The 17,624-nt window shown below is 40.8% G+C and overlaps 1 protein-coding gene across 5 annotated transcripts in view; it reads right to left on the bottom strand.

Annotated features, from left to right (window-relative positions):
* LOC112454048 overlaps positions 1-10,783 on the bottom strand; it is a 68,318-nt gene extending 57,535 nt beyond the window's left edge. For all 5 annotated transcript variants that reach the window (XM_025015229.1, XM_025015230.1, XM_025015231.1 and 2 more), the window contains exons 1-2: positions 9,726-10,783; positions 1,411-3,680 (exon numbers count right to left, since the gene is read on the bottom strand). In XM_025015229.1, coding sequence (XP_024870997.1) covers positions 1,411-3,627 — 2,217 coding nt within the window. In that variant the 5' untranslated portion in view covers positions 3,628-3,680; positions 9,726-10,783. The remainder of the gene's footprint in view (positions 1-1,410; positions 3,681-9,725) is intronic.
* Positions 10,784-17,624: the final 6,841 nt, after the last annotated feature.

Raw genomic sequence — 17,624 nt, 5'->3', positions numbered from 1 at the left:
ACCTTTGAAATTATCACTGCCTTTGTGAGCTTAACGTCGCTCATGTAACGAGGTACCCAGTGACGTCAATCGCCATCATCTAGCATCTCTCAATTTTTCGGCGGACGGTACGCGCGTACCAATTGTAAAGCGCTTAAGCGATAGCGGGAAGACGAGTGCGGGCGGCAGACAAGAGGTCTCTGTGCTGCCAATAAACTATAAATTTCAGCTGAAAGCCCCGAGAATCCCGGCGCAATGTGTTAGTGACAACTGAGAGGGTCTGAGAAATTTGCGCGGACTTTAATTCTCGCTTTTGTCTCCGCTTCTTCTAATTTAATGTGTATTCGACGGAATCCTATTAACGTCTCGTCTATCTTGCCAGTAAGTAAAACAAACAAAATAAAGTACCGTACGTAAATTTTAAAAGGGATTTTACGTATATAGCTAACCGGCCTATCGCTGTGTGATGACTTTGTAGTCTGTATCCGTGTCGCGATGCTGCTTCAATCGGCTTTGTTAGTTGACGAAATATAGAATACTAGCTTGATACACCCGTGCTTCGCTACGGCATACGAAGGATTCTATAATTCATTTCCAAATTTAGATTTGCCCTTTTAGGGGTTGATTCGGACAAAATCTTGAATTATGTTCTTAAGCACTTGTATATATGGGTAACCTTTGTAAGCAAAAACCAAGTCGATATCTCAACGGGCCCAAGAAATATTGAGGAATCCGCGAAAACACGTTTTACCTCTTTTCACCCCGTTAGGGGTCGAATTTCTAAAAATCCCTTCTTAGTGAGTGCTTACGTCATGGAAGGAATATACTCATCGAATTTCATGAGTTTGGGCTTGGCGTTGATGAGTCAGTCGGAACATTTGATTATATATATATATATATAGATAGAATGAATGCAAGTAACCGATATTTTTCAATATTTGCCAGAAAAAATATTTATGCGGAATAACGATAAGCTGCTGATTCATTGATTTGTATATAGTCAAATTGCGTTGTTTTAATAATTTCTTGCTACTGGGATTCAAAACAGAATTAAATAAATAAAATTTCAGGAACCGCACAGTCCTGTATCAGTAATCGGACACGGAAATCAATTCTATGAACAAAAACGGTAATGATGCGGAAGTGCGGAATTGTTTCAAACAGAATCAGCGTTCATTTGTCTTGCATTAATTTGCCTTTCCATTGTATAATTTTTATCTCGGACTTGTTGTACACCGTTAGCATTCAACTTATTAAAACCTAACGTTTTGTGTAAGGAGAGCTCCTAATTGTATTATTTAATTGTATTACTTAATAAATTGTGTTGTTTAATTATCGTTAAAATACGTTTAAAAGTAAGTACTTTCTTACGTGCTAAATACTAAATTGTTGTAACAATATTTTGTTAGCTAGCTTTATTAGTTAACTCACCCTGGTATCATTGTAAATAAGCCGCAGGCGAAAGCGCTTTAAGATATTCAATTCGTTGACACGCTGGACCGCCAATTTGGCCGCTTGAAGCTCGCTGGCTCCTTCCGGTCTCGGCATTGTCCCATGCGTCATCTCAAAAAGACCGAGGATAGTTATATTTATCTTCTCTATCGGTCTCGCACTCGATATCGCTACGTCGAACTCCGTCCTGCTGTCGGAATCGTTCTTCTCGTGTGTCACGTTCTCGAACTCACTGTCCGCGATGTTCGAAGTCACCGCAAGTTTTTCGTCGGAGCCGGACTGGACCTCCGACAAATGTCCTTCCGGTACGTCAGTACTGGGTGACCACGATTCGTCATAGGGATCATTCCGCTTCGCGTCCATCTCCGTCGTCTCCTCGCTTCTATTGTCCGCCTCGTCCGCCTCGTCGTCAGAATCGTCGTTCGTCTTGCGATGAAGCACGTCTCGGCTGGGACTCTTCGGTAGGTCAGGTAGCATGGTACTCGAGTACCATGTAGATGTTTCCTCGAGTACGTCCTCCTTATGCGGGCCGAAGTGTCGCCTGTCAAATTTTTCGACCTGCGACGGCACCGACGGCGACTTGTGATTGATTTTTACGGGAAATTTCTGAGAACCTTCGAAACCGGTGAAAGGCGCCTCGCTGTCGATGTCGATATCGGTATCGTTGCCAGGCGCCGTCGATATTTCGCCTACGCGCGTAAAACGATCCCCGTCCTCGTACTCTCGAGCCTCGTTGGATTCCTCCGCTTTGCCGAACTTCTTTATTCTAATTACCGACGGGTCGTCGTCGCCCGACTCGGAGCACGCGACGTTACGACAGCTCGCAGGGCGGATTTCCGCTCCACCGAGATCCGAGGGGCGGTCGACCCCCGAGTCGATGGCGACGGTCCGATTCTCGATTTCCGAAATTCCGTCGAGTTCGACCTGGTTCTCCATTGAGACGGTGCCGACGGTGTCGAAGTCATCGACAACTGCATCAATCGCGATTGCATTGACGTCCGAGTCGTTCGCGTTCACGTTCGCGAACTCATTACGAACATCACTTATTACGATACCGTCGCTCTCCTGAAGCCGCTCGGCCGATCGATCATCGCTTCGATCATCAAGCGCGTGGATATTGCGACGGCTCAAATGAGTTTGCCTCGCGACCCAGAAGCCGGCAATCCCGCTCCGTTCGCTCCGATCATCCGCGAAATCGTCGCGGTGCTCCGCCGCAACGTCAATATCGCGCTCGCTCCGCTTCGGTCGGCTTAAGGCCCTGCGACTCCCGTGCGAACTTCGATGGGCCGAATAACCGTTCGTGCGTTCATTCGTACGAGCAGTTTCGGCGAATAAATTATCGGCGTTTAGACCCGCTCGCACCGCTTCGAAACTGACTCCATTACGATCTCGTCGGTGCCCCGTCGGTCGCATCGGATGACTAACACTCGAAGCCGCGCGCGAATGCCACCGATCGATCGGGACCTCTATTAATGCGTCCTCGGCATCGCGATCGTGAACGGAGATCCCGGGTAGATTGCCGGCACTTTGGCGTGGTCCATCTAAAATTGTCGGGCTCGCTTCATTATCACTGTCGCGAAATTGGACTTCATTCACAGCCTGATTCACCGCGTAACGAGAAGTAACTTGAAGATTTTTTGGCACACCACGTTGCTTCATGACCAGACTGCGCAACCAATTGTTCCCAATTTCTTCACGCTGCTTTATACTTGGAAAGAGGATTGCTTTGCGAACTTGTTGAGTTTTCGCGGGATCACTTAATCGACCGTCAGACTTCCGTCGCGGATAATTGCTCGCGGTTTCAGAATGCACTTGAACGCCGCGTTGACCGTCAACACATCCATCGCGGTCACTCCGAGTTTTCAGCAAATCACTGAAATGATCGTCACTGGCCACATCGCTAGCACTTTGACCAGCCATGCTTGAAGCTTCGTTTTCGCGTTGCATCCATTCCGGGATCGCTTTGGGAGCGTCGAGGTCTCTCCGCTCCGTGTATCTCCGTGCTTCAAGGTAACGGGGAAGCGCGCTCAGGTCACGGCTCTGGAGCCTCGTCTTCTCGTCGCACGACAAGGCTGTGCGGAGAGAGGTAAGGCCGAGAAGGAGAAGGGTCAGGCAGTGACGTGCCTGGAGGGCTTCGGAGGAAGAGAACAACAGGAGGAGACGAGAGAAATGCCACCGCGTGCGGACGCGCGTCATAATCAGTCGTCGATTCTGTGACGACTCGAGGCGCTCTTCCGGTTCCTCCTCATCTGCAAAGAAAAAAGGAGATCGTGCCGTGAGACTGAGTCCGCGACGCAAGATATGTGTCAAATCGATAACGCGCGTTATTACGTACCTATCACATATATTACAAAGTAAGTTGTAAGCGTAATTGAAAATAAAAGTCTTTTCGCGGACAATCGATGTTTATCAAGCTTGATTTTCACGCAATCTTAGTTGTTCTTAAAGTTTATTTAACGTAAATTCATTTAACGTAATATTTAATAATACACTGTTAAATGTTAAAGGATAAAATTTAAACCAATAAATTGAGTTAAATAACATTTCGGTTTTTAACTATTGTGTGTTTCAAAACTCATTATTTTAACTCCATTAATTTAGTTAAATTAACATTGTTTTAGTTAAATTAACGACCTATTGAATAGAAGCAGTGGCGATTTATAGAAATGGCTAAAAATGATTCAAATTGAGTATAATTCGGCACTACGAATTTAACAGTGTATAAATAAATCATTTTTTTTGCAAGTATTTCTTTTACATGTCATCGAACATCGAACGCATTAGGCTTATTGTTAGATGGCAGACGTTTTTTCGTATATACACGGAATCGATATTGAACTCGATAGATTTTATTACGTTCTTCTTCCCCATCTCCGAGATCGAAAAAGTACTCGCGGATAAATCAGATAACTCGCCGTGCAGCGGTACAGGCAAGTAACTCGCAAAACTATTTGAGCCTTTCGTTATTTATAGGCGGAAAGTTTATTCACTTGTGTTACAGATCCCGCTCTCCACTCAGCAGCAAAAGCTTTCGTACATTTCGCGTAAGGAAGAGTTCCGTTGTTTTTTTGCAACAAAAATACATTCGCATTCACAAATGTACGCATTTAAATGTAAAATATACTTCTAAGACCCGTTTTTGTGATAAGGGGAGTGTACAATACGCTCTAATTATAAATTACGACAATTATCAAGATACAGCGATCGTAACAAAGCTCGCCCGTGTAATTGGAAAATAAAGTAATCTGCTAATGGAAATATTCATACGTAAATTCCCGACCGGCTAACCCGATATCAACGCCGCCCGCACCGGGCCGATTTTACACTTGGAAGATTCGATGTTCTCAATTCCAAATATAATAGGCTTACGGGAATGAAATAATTTCATTAAATTGGCAAGCAAGCACAAATGAAATTCAGATGGAGGTATTACGTCGTAGGATACATAACTGCGACACTGTATTACATTTACGAGCCACTTTGGGGCTTCTCTTTAATTACGCTAAGAATTTAAAGCTCACCCCCCTCGTATCAGAGCTCGTTAATCTCATTTTCTTTTTTGCATGGATCTTACTTGCGTACGAAACGAGCGGCAATATGTGGACTTAATAGTTACCATATATACATTTTATTTCTCGGAATTGCACGAATGAAACTTGTTTGCATTAAGCATTAAAACCAATTAAAATGTCAGTTATTATTGTTAACGCATAATATCGTAACGCATAATTTGTAACAATATTTATAACATCTGACTTGTTATTAAATAAGAAGTATAGAACCGGCGAACAATAGAACCTGCGCAATATCCAACAATATCGAAGGGTATTTGAAAATATACCGCGAGATATAAGATTGCGAAAGAAAAGCGGTCAGACTAAGCTGCCGCAGTAATTTGATTTCCATCGACAGGTAACGGGGTCTCAAACGAGATTAGAGAATTAAGTCTTCGAACGCGTTTTATCCACGTTATTATTGCGCGGTCGAGAAATTTATAAAGTTCGTAGGGACAATCTGGAAAGATACCTGTGCTCATTGCACGAATACAAATCGCAAGAAGACCAACATCTTTCACAATTACGGCAAGCCGATGCTCGCGCAGGTAAATGTCCAGCGGCATTTACCGCTCCTTTGTCGCAGTCGAAAGATCCATTAAGATGTAATATAGTTATACGGTAGTATCGTGCGCCAGTAACGTTGTTAGCTTCAAACTTTGTTATGAAGGCGAACAAAATGTTTCAAAGCGCGGCTGCCGATCCCGTCCTTTTCTTCTTTTTACATCGGGAGAAACGGAAAAGGAGTTTCGGCGGAGTTACAGCGTGTTAGCACGAATCCGATATTACGTCTTGTAATTGTGTTGCGCTATACTTTTCTCATTTCGATTTGGAATTACAAGATTTTGAGAACAACGGCGTTTGACTCCCACCGAAAAAGTGAGCCGCTCGTTTGGCAAAACATACGTTTCTCTGAAACTGAAAAACTTGGTCGCGTAATCTGCTTAATGCCGGCGCAATGTGGGAACAAGCCACGGTACGAGAAAAACGTAGCTCAACGGGCTCGCTAACTTTTCACTCGGGGCAATGAAATTGTTGACCTCGCTTAAATGTTTTAAATACACATTATACAACTGGACAATGGTGGATACAACAATAAGCTAACAGGGCAAATACAATTAATTTGACGCATATGTTATTATTGCCTCTGACAATCTATTGCTCTTGTAATTTTTGCTATAAAATAATTTTTTTAAGATATAATAAAAAAACATAAATAAAAATTAAATAATTAAATTATACTCAAATAAACTGATCTCTCTCTCTTTCTCTTCAACAATGCAATCTATCACACCGTTTTTATTAGATTTCCATTACGATTAGCTAACATTGTATGTACATATATGTATAAAATATCTAAAAGCTCGACACATATACTGCACGTCAGATTTCAAATGAAGTTAATATGAGCCAGTGACAGCTAACAAAAAGAATGATAAATGGTCGTCGGAAATTCCGGGAGGAAAGGAGAAGAATATATTTCTCCTATAAATATACATTTTTCTATTTACAATCGGTCATTAACTTGTATATTGCACGAGCCTTTTCTATTCTTCTCTCTAATTCAAAATACAAAGTTTTTTAATAGAAAGTTAAACACTTACTTTTAAAAAGAAATTTAAACTTATACCGAGTCTTAGAACAATAATAATTAATCTAAGATAGCGTATACGGAGGTCTACCGTGACAGTAAGTGTCTCAATCGTGCGTACTCACTTTTTAAATTGTTTACACGTAAATCCGTTTTAACACCCTCCACTGTAACAAATGCAACTTTATTTAGTTGTTATTAATCAGGCGCTATTAATCATAATCTATACCCTCTTCCGGTCTTTCTTCTCAATCTTATAAATCATTTTATATTTATAAGGCACAATTCTATGTCATTATTTCCTCCCCGTCTCGGCCAGGAATACTATTTTACTCGCTGCAATAAAATTGATTTTATTTCGACGTTCTCCCGCGACGAGCGATGGGGGTGGCACCGATACCCCTCTACGTACTTGACAGAAGAGCGGAAGAGGCGAAGTCTCGCGAAGGGGTAGATATCCGTCGAACCTGACCTACCGTAAATTGCGGTCGTTCCACGTATGTCTCGGTAAAGGGTGGGCGGGTGATTCAATTCGAATGGAGAGACGGTGAGTGATGTGTTATATGTAGAACGGATAGTTCCGGTATTTCCTATACCGGAACTGTCGTCCCATACCCGGAAGTCGGGGATACGTGAGGTCTGTCTGATCAAGAAATGTCTCGGATGCCTCGTGGTGTCCGTGGCAACGATGTCACGAAGTCGAAAATAGTTTCAGATACCATCGCGATATTTTGAAAAATTGTTTGGCAAATTATTTTCAAGTCGCTAAACTTTGGAGAAGTTACCGTCGCATCGTCGTGAACTTGATTGTTATAAATCGTGATTATTCTTATGAGTCAGAGGGGGGTTATCAAATCTGAAAGACTATTTCTGAAGAAATCTAAGTAGAAATTTAATAAATAAATTATTACGGAGAGTTTGCTATCTCTGGTATCCTGGTATCCAGAGTCCCTAGAGGAATTTCTTCGAAATTATGTGTGGGACGTGAATATCGGCTTCTCGAACACCTACTCGCTTTGAAAACTTGCTGTAATAAACTGGATCGATCAAATAAGCTATTAAATTAAATATTCATTACAATATATTAATTATACATTTTATAATTAGACAAAATATTATATCTCAATGTACGATTATATCTCAAAGCACGCGTTTTTTCATGTTTTTTTGTACGTTAAGAAGAAATTTCATCTAATTTGCCACTAACATTCGTCTTGTTAAAATACTTAGCTTCTATAATATTGTTTTCTACACATATTGTTTCTCTTACGACAAAATATTCCGAGAGCAATACAAAAGATAATGGAGGTAACCAAGCAACTAAAAGAAGGAGAAAATACAAAGAAAAGCCGCATGAGAAAAGATTAGAAGGCTGAGGAGATCCAGATCTTTAAGTAACCTGCAGAGAACTCCGTTCTCCTTAACGGTAATAAAAAAAACATTTCAGAAAATTACTTTTTGTTAAGCCGTTAACGGCGGATTGAGGTAAACGTAGAAAAGATTCTGTCCGTTTTATCTGTCAGTGTTAAAAGAGATGTGACTTTCGTAATGTATATCGATTACACTTTCAACTTATATTCTGACAAGTTGGTTTATTTTTAACTAATTGATTGATCAAATAAAAAATCTGATTTTATAATCAGATATAGTAAATTGTAACTTTTGATGCTGAAACTGTCAGTCAATTTTATTATTTAAATTGAAACCGCGACACGGACGTGACACGATGTTTAATGCGGAACATTTGATAGATTGATGTGTTATCTCTAAACTTCTCGATAGACAAATGCGACGTGTCCCAACATCTCTATAGAAGCAGTAGGCAAATTCGACAGGTGAGATTAAATTCGAGCTTACGGAAACGCTTCCATCCCAAAATTAGTTATATAATTACTTAGGTCGTGGATTACAAGTTAAAACAGTTCTCAATTTCTTCCGTATAATGAGCGCTATTTTGCGAGCTGATCGACATTTGTTTCGACGTACGCTTAAATAATTTAAATTCGGATTAGTAATAGAATAATTTCGTACTAATATATCAAAGACTGCCGATAAAAAGTTTACCGCGCCTCCGTCCGATTTGCAACTTTCAATATATTGGCATCTTAATGACATAACATAATTGAATCGTTATTTACGAACAGCTAACTAATTAATTAATATAAATTACATGCCAATAATACCAGCGACGTGCGATACCAGCCTTCGTTCGAGAAAATGGGAAGACACTGGCGCGGGCGGCAAACTGCTGCCGAGGAAATCCACGAAAACGTTACATTGGATTTCAACGGTTATCTCACACTGCTACGTGAGCGCCAAAGTTTTTAGCGTAGTTTGTTTCAAAATACTGGAAGATATTGAGTTTCTCGACGTCGACGCGGGATCATGCCAGCAGAAGTTTCCGGTGAAGCGCGCGCGTTTTCTCACGCACGGAAACACCGAAGCTGTAAGCGAAAATCTGAGAAAGACGTATGGTCCTCAAGTTCGTTGACGGTTTTAATTTTCCGCCGAAGGAAAATTGGCTGAGCTAAAGAGAAAATGATTTCAGGCGCCTAGGCGAAATTTGCATAAGATGCATATTTTTTTACCAATAGATTACGTGTCAAATGTCAATAATTCCGCGTTATTATAATAAATGAGCTGAGAAAGTTACGTAAATTCGTTTGGGAAGTTACGGTCATCAAGTTGACGTGTTTCTTTCGCCGACAAAATTGCGCTATTACATTTTCAAATTAAATTATTTTTTACGTAATTTCTCTACCTATAATTATAATTATCATTTTATACGCGTCGCGTTGAAATACGTTTAAAATATTAATATAAATAATTTGCTAATTGCTGAAACTGCGATATAAAGTTGCAATTGCCATCGAGCTGTTCTTATGTATAAACTGGCGATCGTTTAGCATCGTTGATTGCACAAACGAAATGGAACGCGTTGTCGTCGGGAAATATCTGTCGATATCCATTGAAAAACGCCTTTCGATAAACGGATTTCAGAGACAGAAAGGCTCGCGTTAAATACCGAGTGTTTATCGCTCGCTCGCGGATAAAATCACGATTCCTCAAAGTTGTTAACGTCGGCGTTTCGACCGCTTTAAGGTGCGCGCCTGAAAGGGTGAAGCAAAGCGGATAAGCACACGAATTACCGTAAAGTTGTGCGGCATTCCTCTCCCGGCCACATTTCTCTCGCGCACGGTTTCACCAGAAATTGATTCCGGGGCGATCTGTTTGCTAACTTTCACAGGCGGGCTCCTTGCCGATTATTTCCGTTATCTCGTTCGAGCTCGGCCGAGCTTGTCGTTTTTAACGTGCAGCAAGGATTTGCATTAATCTCGACGGCCCTCCTCAGCCGTTTCGAGAAAGTGTTTCGCTGAAACTCTTCATTATGGCCAGTCCAATTTGTGTATCGCACGACGCATCCAATTTACGCACTGGACGACGGGGACGTCCAATCGAGGCTTCCGCCCTTTGATCCCACAGGATCGCCCTAACTGATTGTCCCCCCCACGGTAGCGATTGTATTTCAGGATTATCTCGACACTCGCCGGCTGGTATCGTAACTAAATATTTTCGGAGCACACTCGTGTAGATCAAGATTGTTCCGAACGATTAAAACAACGCAATCAACAGCTGGACCCTCGTGGCCGGCGGTACGACGTCGTCGAATAAATGTTTGAAGATGGTATCAGTATTTCGAGTGTGACGAATCTTTCATGAGCCTTTAATTGCCTCGTGTTCGCGGGTCGCGTTACTCGCTCTCTTCGCAGCTATCAAATTCTCAGTGGAATTAACAATCGTTTCAGTCCCGGCAAAGTGGCTCGTATTGCACTGGCGATACTGTTTTCGGAAAAGTTAATACGGAGCCGCAATCCCCCGCGCTCAATTTGGCGAGTAAATTAACGGAACGACGCATCGCGTCCCTAGAGCTTGTTTTAAACATGACGCATGTGCTTTCGTCTATATATTACTAGCTATATTTATTGCTTTTTTTTTTCTTTCTTTCCCTCTTTCTCTCTGTCTTTCGGCCGAGACGGCCAACGTGATGACGCGGGTGATACGGCGCTCGACTTTTATTTTTTCCACAACGAACGTGCGTGATGCTTTCTCGGGGAGTGTTCGCGTATGCTGACGGATGGTCTCTCGGTATACCGCTCCTGCTCAGAGCGATGCACCGCGAAGGAGCAACCGCGTCGCGTGGTGGCGGTCCGCGCACTGTTGCCCCGTAATATTCGCCAACCCTTGTCTGCCAGGAGGAGTTTTAGCGGCGGTATCGGCTAACGCGCAGCCGCCCGTGCTTCCTACGCTCTCGAGGCTCTCGAGTACACAAGAGGAAGCCCGCTCCTCCCCTCTCCCCCTTTCAGATCTCGGCTTCCCGCAAGGGCGCGAGATTCTCACGTAGATCCTAGATCCCCTTTTCAATCTCCCTCACGAAGCGCGTGGTCCCCGACGTCGGACATTATGACACTCGAACATTCGGTAACACATATGCGCGTCACTCGACGCTCTTCACGCGAGAAAGTTTCTTTCAGTAGACCGCAAATAATTTTTTTTTCCCCACCGTCCTTTATATCTTCGGAGAGCCGGCAGCTGGACATCATATTCCGGGGCGAGTTTGTATATTCTGGGAAGAGAGGATGAATTATTAATTGACGTGATTAATTCTGTGCTATAGGATTTTGAACCGTAATATAGTGACGTTAACAATTCATAGAGTTACATATAATAATAATTACTCTCCACGTTTAGATATCACCGTTCAAAATTACAAGGCTGCATAAAATAATGATTGTTACCTTCATTAGAAGAATTCCAATTTGTCACGCGTTTGTACGCTTTTATAATCATTAGAAACTATTAAAACTTGAACCCTCATCTTCACCATTTTCTCCTTAATTAATGAGCCAATTTCTTAATCAATGTCCAGGAGCGAACAAAGTGAACAGGGCTGTATCAGGGATGTAAAGAACATCGTTTGCTATTCGGTGAAAGCTTTCTCGATATTTTCGCGTTCAAAGGATGACTCCCTAAACGTCCCGATGGAACTCCTCAATTACCACGGCCGCCTTGAAAGCTTTCCTTCTTAATCTCACGGCGATTAAGTTCTCGGCACAGTTATTCGCGTAATGAGAAGTGACCCACCCCCGCGAAAGTTCCGGATGGCAGGTCGGAACGGTTTAGGTCTGTAGGTCGCGCCGTGGACGAAGATCCCATCGGGAAAGTAATAAACCTTATTACTCCTCGACTACCTTCAAATTGTTCGTGACAATAAAGTATGTTGATCGACGCTTTATGTACGCACACGACAGTTTTCACGACAGTTTATATACGCATCCATATCGCTGTTTGAGTTCGCGTAAACCCCGTTTGGAGTTTGAAGGACGATAAGAGCGCGCCAGGGTCTCGTTGCAAGTTTCCCTGCAAGTTTCGCGCTCACTTTATTTTGCCAATAATTTACTCTCTCGCAGCGAGAGTAAAGGAGTCGCGCCCCTCCCCCTCTCTCCTCCCCTCGACGGAGATGCATTCGTCTAATCTCTCAGAAATGAGCCGTGGGAGCTGGATTGTTCTCTTCCCACTTTATTCGCAGCCATACTTTCCGCTAAGTGAAGTTTTGAATTGACCCAGGACGACACAAACAACGGACTTCCCGTCGATTGTTCTTAAAGAGAGTTGTGCTGCAATCAACGAGGATGCAGTTCCTCTTGTTTAATGAGTAAACGAAACCGACGTGCCGAAATGTTGTAAGGCGTTTTAACCTTTCGGATGACCTTTCGGATTCGGACATGTTATATCTCTCTATATGGCGACTCAATTAATATCCTGAGAGGAATAGTAATTTTTGTGTGCAAATCGTTATAGTTTTACATTTCAGAGGATTCTGAAGTAAGATGAAGACCGTGAGAAACAGAACAGAGGTAAGATTTATTTTTTTCAGAAAATAAAAACAAGCAAATAATATTATGCTGAAACAACTGTAATCCAACGTTTACGCGACAATTCTCCGCGACCTAGCGTTTAAATTGAAATTTAATGTATACAAAGTTCGCGTTTGGTTTAGAATGCAAAATGTAATTGTGTACGCAAATTAAGACGAATCTCGAGCGTGAATTTAATCGAATAAATTTACTTTACAAAAAAAAACAATTATCACGTCATTCTTAAAGAAACCAATGTTTCCACCAGCGGCATTATGGCACGCGTTACGGCATGGCATACTATCAACAAAATCGCACTTAATTCCTATATTAATAAGATTATAAATTGCAATTTAGCGTCCATCTTTCGCTCAACATAATGCACTGCGTGATTCGGACGACAGTGAGAAAGCGTGTGGCTTTATAATGGCCGTCCGCGTATAGAACTTCGTCTTTGTTGCCTGCGATATCGGCTTTTCTCGAATGAAATGTGCAGTTCCCGAAATGGACTAGGTAATTCAAAAAGGACCGAAAAATAAAATTCTCAAGAACGTCACGAAAAGAGCAGCGCAACGCGTAAAATACTCGCGAGATCTCTTCCATTTAAGAACTTAATTATCGAATCGATTTGATCGCCGCGAAGATCTTCATGGTCTTTTCCAGATAAACGCCGTTAGATTCTTATCCGCGACGATTAAATAGCGCATTTAAGTCACGCGCCACGTTAAGTATTGTATATACATATATTGTTTTCGGATCTCTTAGGATTTTGTTAGCTAACCGATGGAATCGATTCTGCCCCCACATTCTACAGTCCACCTTCGATCACGGGTGGTACTCAACAGAGAGTGTAAGGGCACGTAAATGTGCCGTCCGGCTCCCTTAATTGGATTCGCCGGTGTTTCTAAATCTTACGAGGCAGCGGCTAAAATATGTCAAGTGCAATTATATGAGGACGAATTCCCCGGAGTCCTCTCTTCGCGTCCTTGGACGCGCTGCCGCCCGCGCCGTCTCGGACCAAGAGAGGAAGATCGATCGAGTTTAACGTTTCTGTTTTGCTCCCGACTGACCATATAAAGCGATTACGTTGGCCCCTTCCAGGAGAGGGCAGGGCAAAGATTACAGGAGACGGCCGGTTCATCGGATAATACCCTTTGTGTTTCTGAACTTGCAGGAGTTCAATTTGCTGGGTACGCTTCCGGGCGGCCATGCAGATAGCCCGCACGTGTGTCCCGATCCTTATATAACGAACTGACGATGGAACCGATTATTCATAACGCCGCCGGATGACACAAAATAGGTCGAATTATTCAGCAGTCGCACTCAGCGGGTTGGAAATACCCCGAATGTAAATCGTTTCCCCGCTGGAATTTTATCTGTAGATTAAGCACGCACCCATTCGCAGCTTTAATATATCTGCGGAGATGCATTAATCAATTTAACGCAATGTATGTGAAAATGTTATTATTATCGAGGACGTAAATCGCGTCTCCTAAGAGATGTAAAAACTAAAAAAAACTTTACTATATATTTGCTATTTAAGTATCTGGCAGACTGTACATGCATCTACGTGTAGATTCGCTTTAAATTTAAAATCTTCTTTTGAGGGTTAAAAGCTGCTTCGATAGAGTGAAAAATATCGATACAATATATAGTTGACAGAATAATAGTAAGATGCGATACAACAGTAGCCCCGTTTAAATTAATTCACTATGTCCAGTTTCAAGTTAACCCGGACTACCTGATTGCATCGAATCTCAATAGCGAAACAGCGAAATTCCCCGGACGGTATATATCATTCGGTGAGTTTGCGCTAGATGCCAAGAATATCATTTCCCGTTATGCTCGGAAACACCTAATGCCTTCGTCGATCGTTTATCGCCTCGTTGTGGGCGCGATAAGACGGTGGACGATCTGCGCGCGGTATACATGCAAATGCGCCCATTGAATGAATTGATTACGTAACTGGAGATACACAGTTAGATACATTTGGTATCAGTTCTCGGTGGCTATTAAAACTTATTACACGTCTGATATTTGTATTAGACGATATATGGAAGCGTAGATAATACTCTAATAAAAGCCGAAAAAGAAGAATAGTGAAATTAAATGAAATTTAATCAAGTTTTCAATTTAAAAATTAAACTGTAAGTGATATCTATACGTAGAGATTTTTATATTCTTCCACCGGCTTTTGAACAGAAATATTTCTGAAAGAGAATCCAAAGAAAACCTCGCAAGACGTATTTTTGAATTAGGTATCCTATTGTTGGTTGCGGAAGTGAAGGATTCGCCGGCGCCGGTTCTTTCTTCTTACATTTTATATTCTCACACAATTGTAAATTCAATGTGAATAAAGCGTCCTTCTTCAGCGTATTGCGAGATTTCAAGATACAGAAATGTAGGCTTTACATCACAGTTTAAAAATCGACATCCGAGGAATAAATCATTCTTGCTTTATTCGTCAATTTTTACTACTTGAATTCTGAATAAAATCACGGACCTGTCAAAACTCTGGGAACAATTCTCACAAAAAGCTCTTATGAGATAATCTGTTTTTATTATAGTTATCGTTTCTTCTGTACTTAATTTAAATTTTCCATTGACGTCTATATTCAAACAATATTTACTTGTCGCAGCACAAACGAAAATGCAAAAATCGCTATCCTTTGTAAAAAAGAGTATCACGTCTCTTTGATACAATAGCAATTTGGGTACGAGGTAATCCCATGAGAGATTTTAAACAAGATTACATGATGACAAACTCCCGAAAGTGCTCTTCATTTTTATAAAAATTCATCAAATTGTATACAACACATCCTGCTATATTTTATTATCTCAATTATCCTGATTATAAATACTGGAGTTTTAAATTAAACGTTTATTATTGAAGAACGTGACTCATCACTTTAATGGATGGTAGCTCCGATGTTGGCGATAAAAAACACGAAAGGACAAATTAGCGTTGAAACAAAATGAGAGCCACAAGCGTAGATATGAATTAAAACAAAATTTTGAAAATAAACAATTACCAACTAACATAATTTAAAGAATTGTCAATCTCTTGTTGAAAATTGAAAATTACTTTTTTCTGCACCAAAATTCAATTAAACGTCGCATTTCCCAGAACCTCTCTTACGCTTAAACATCTGCAGTAGCTAGCAACTACGTTTCAAAAGTCAACTGTTATATATTTACTTGAAATTAGTTGAAGAGTTTTTGTTATTTATTTGCTCATCTCTTTTCCCCTGCGGACACGTGAGCAATTTGTCAAGAACTTCTTTTTTCTGTTTTAACTAAAAATTGTTTGTTTCGATTTTTTATTGAAGAAATGTGTTATTTGATGTATTCAGTACAACGTATATTTAACCTTTAACATTACATATATTCATAAATATTACATACATATTCATAAATATATAGTGAATTTAAAATTTTAATGGAATAAAACCGAAAACTAATCTAAACAGAGGCTAAATGTGGAAACCGCACACGCGCAAGGTTATTAAATTATCAATTTTGTGCAAATTGAATACAGTTCCTGCATAAACTGACAAATAGATCGCGTTTGCTAAATGTCATTACGAGAAGAGGGACGTTCGCGACGCGCACTCAATTATATTTTTTTCCGGCGGAAACTCCGGTTTTCCCGATGAGGCAATTTGTTCTTATTTAAAGCCTAGAGGTCACGGCGAAATAACGTTCGGAAGCGGAGGCAACCGGAAGCCGCGTCAACGTTCGAGAGTTCGGCTGAGATAAAGTCAACATCCTTCTTAAGATATTCAATTTTTCGCGAATGTAGCGTTCCATCGGCAAAACGATATCAAAATCAAAGGAAAGATATATTTTATCGAGAATCATTAATCTTTTTCGTTCTTCTTACATTGCGGAAGTTCGATCGGGCTATGATACGTCAGCATGAGATAGAAAAAAAAGGGAAATGTTAGATTCGTATTTTTATATTCGTCGCTTCGTTACTCTATCTCGCCTTAAGAGCGTATCAGGTCAAAATGGAGATTTGTAATTAGAGACGCAGATGGTCTCTAATAGCCACATTTGCTTCGAGAACAGCTGAGTCTGCTCAATTGAGAAGCCAAACGATTATTCCTGCAAAACTTCGCTTGAGATCCAGAATATCGATGAAAAGCGATTAGTCAAAATTCATCTGTCTTAAGAGCAATGTGAATACAAGAAGAAAAAGTTTTCATCGAAATGTATATATAGTTTGATATAAAAACATATAAAAAATATAAAAGAGCAAAGCGAAATAAGAAGATGGGAAAGAATAGATTGTGATTGCTTTCAATACTTATTGAAAAGCTTTAAAGTAAAGTAGATTGAGCTAGTAAATGTAACTAAGCGTAAGTTGATGTAGAAAATCTCCTTAAGAGTATCGATGTACAACAATCTGTGTTAGATCTCGTAATAATTAAAATTAATATTTAATGTTCCTCACGATTATAGATAAATGTGACGAATATGCCACAATTATTAAATTGATTCTCAAGATCCATTTATTAAATCGTGTTTTCCAAACTAATTTCAACTGAGTTTCTTTTAGCGGACTATAAAATTTAACTATTATATAGTGATGCAGTGAGAGTATCTTATAAATTTGACTTATATAAGTGTGTTTCTTTCATTTTATCTTCTACTTACTACAAATGAAAAAATATTATTAAGCGAGCGAAATGGGGTTTCTCTCGAATCAATTGAATCAATTGAATCAATTTAAAAAGTTGAGTATATTTTACTGCTAAGTAGAGGCATAGTATTATGGCGGCCGCTAGCATAAAAGAATGCAAAAACGATTTTCATCTAAAAGCAATCGAAAAATAAACGCAGACGCGCGCGTGCCTGTTTGCAGGATTTCAAGTGATTGCAAACAGTTCCTTTCAAAAGCACCGGCGCTGGCTGGGCGGGCTGCGAAACGCCACGAAAGTAACGAATGGAATGGTCTGAGTTTTCAATACGTAGGAAGTCGGGGAAACCATTTACGTGGCAACCAATATTCCGCGTAAACACGTGTTGCTCTCCTCCTACTTTAGAAATACATGTGGCTTTCCATCGAGCGTGGCTATAACGATTGAAGCGTCCAATCTTCGTCCCTCAAATGACGACTTTTTAGCGACG

Source organism: Temnothorax curvispinosus, unplaced genomic scaffold (genome assembly GCF_003070985.1).
Source record: "Temnothorax curvispinosus isolate PA1 unplaced genomic scaffold, ASM307098v1 QBEX01004775.1, whole genome shotgun sequence".
NCBI lineage: Eukaryota > Metazoa > Arthropoda > Insecta > Hymenoptera > Formicidae > Temnothorax > Temnothorax curvispinosus.
Note: the sequence above shows the minus strand (reverse complement) of the source record. Positions and strands in the feature narration are given on the sequence as shown.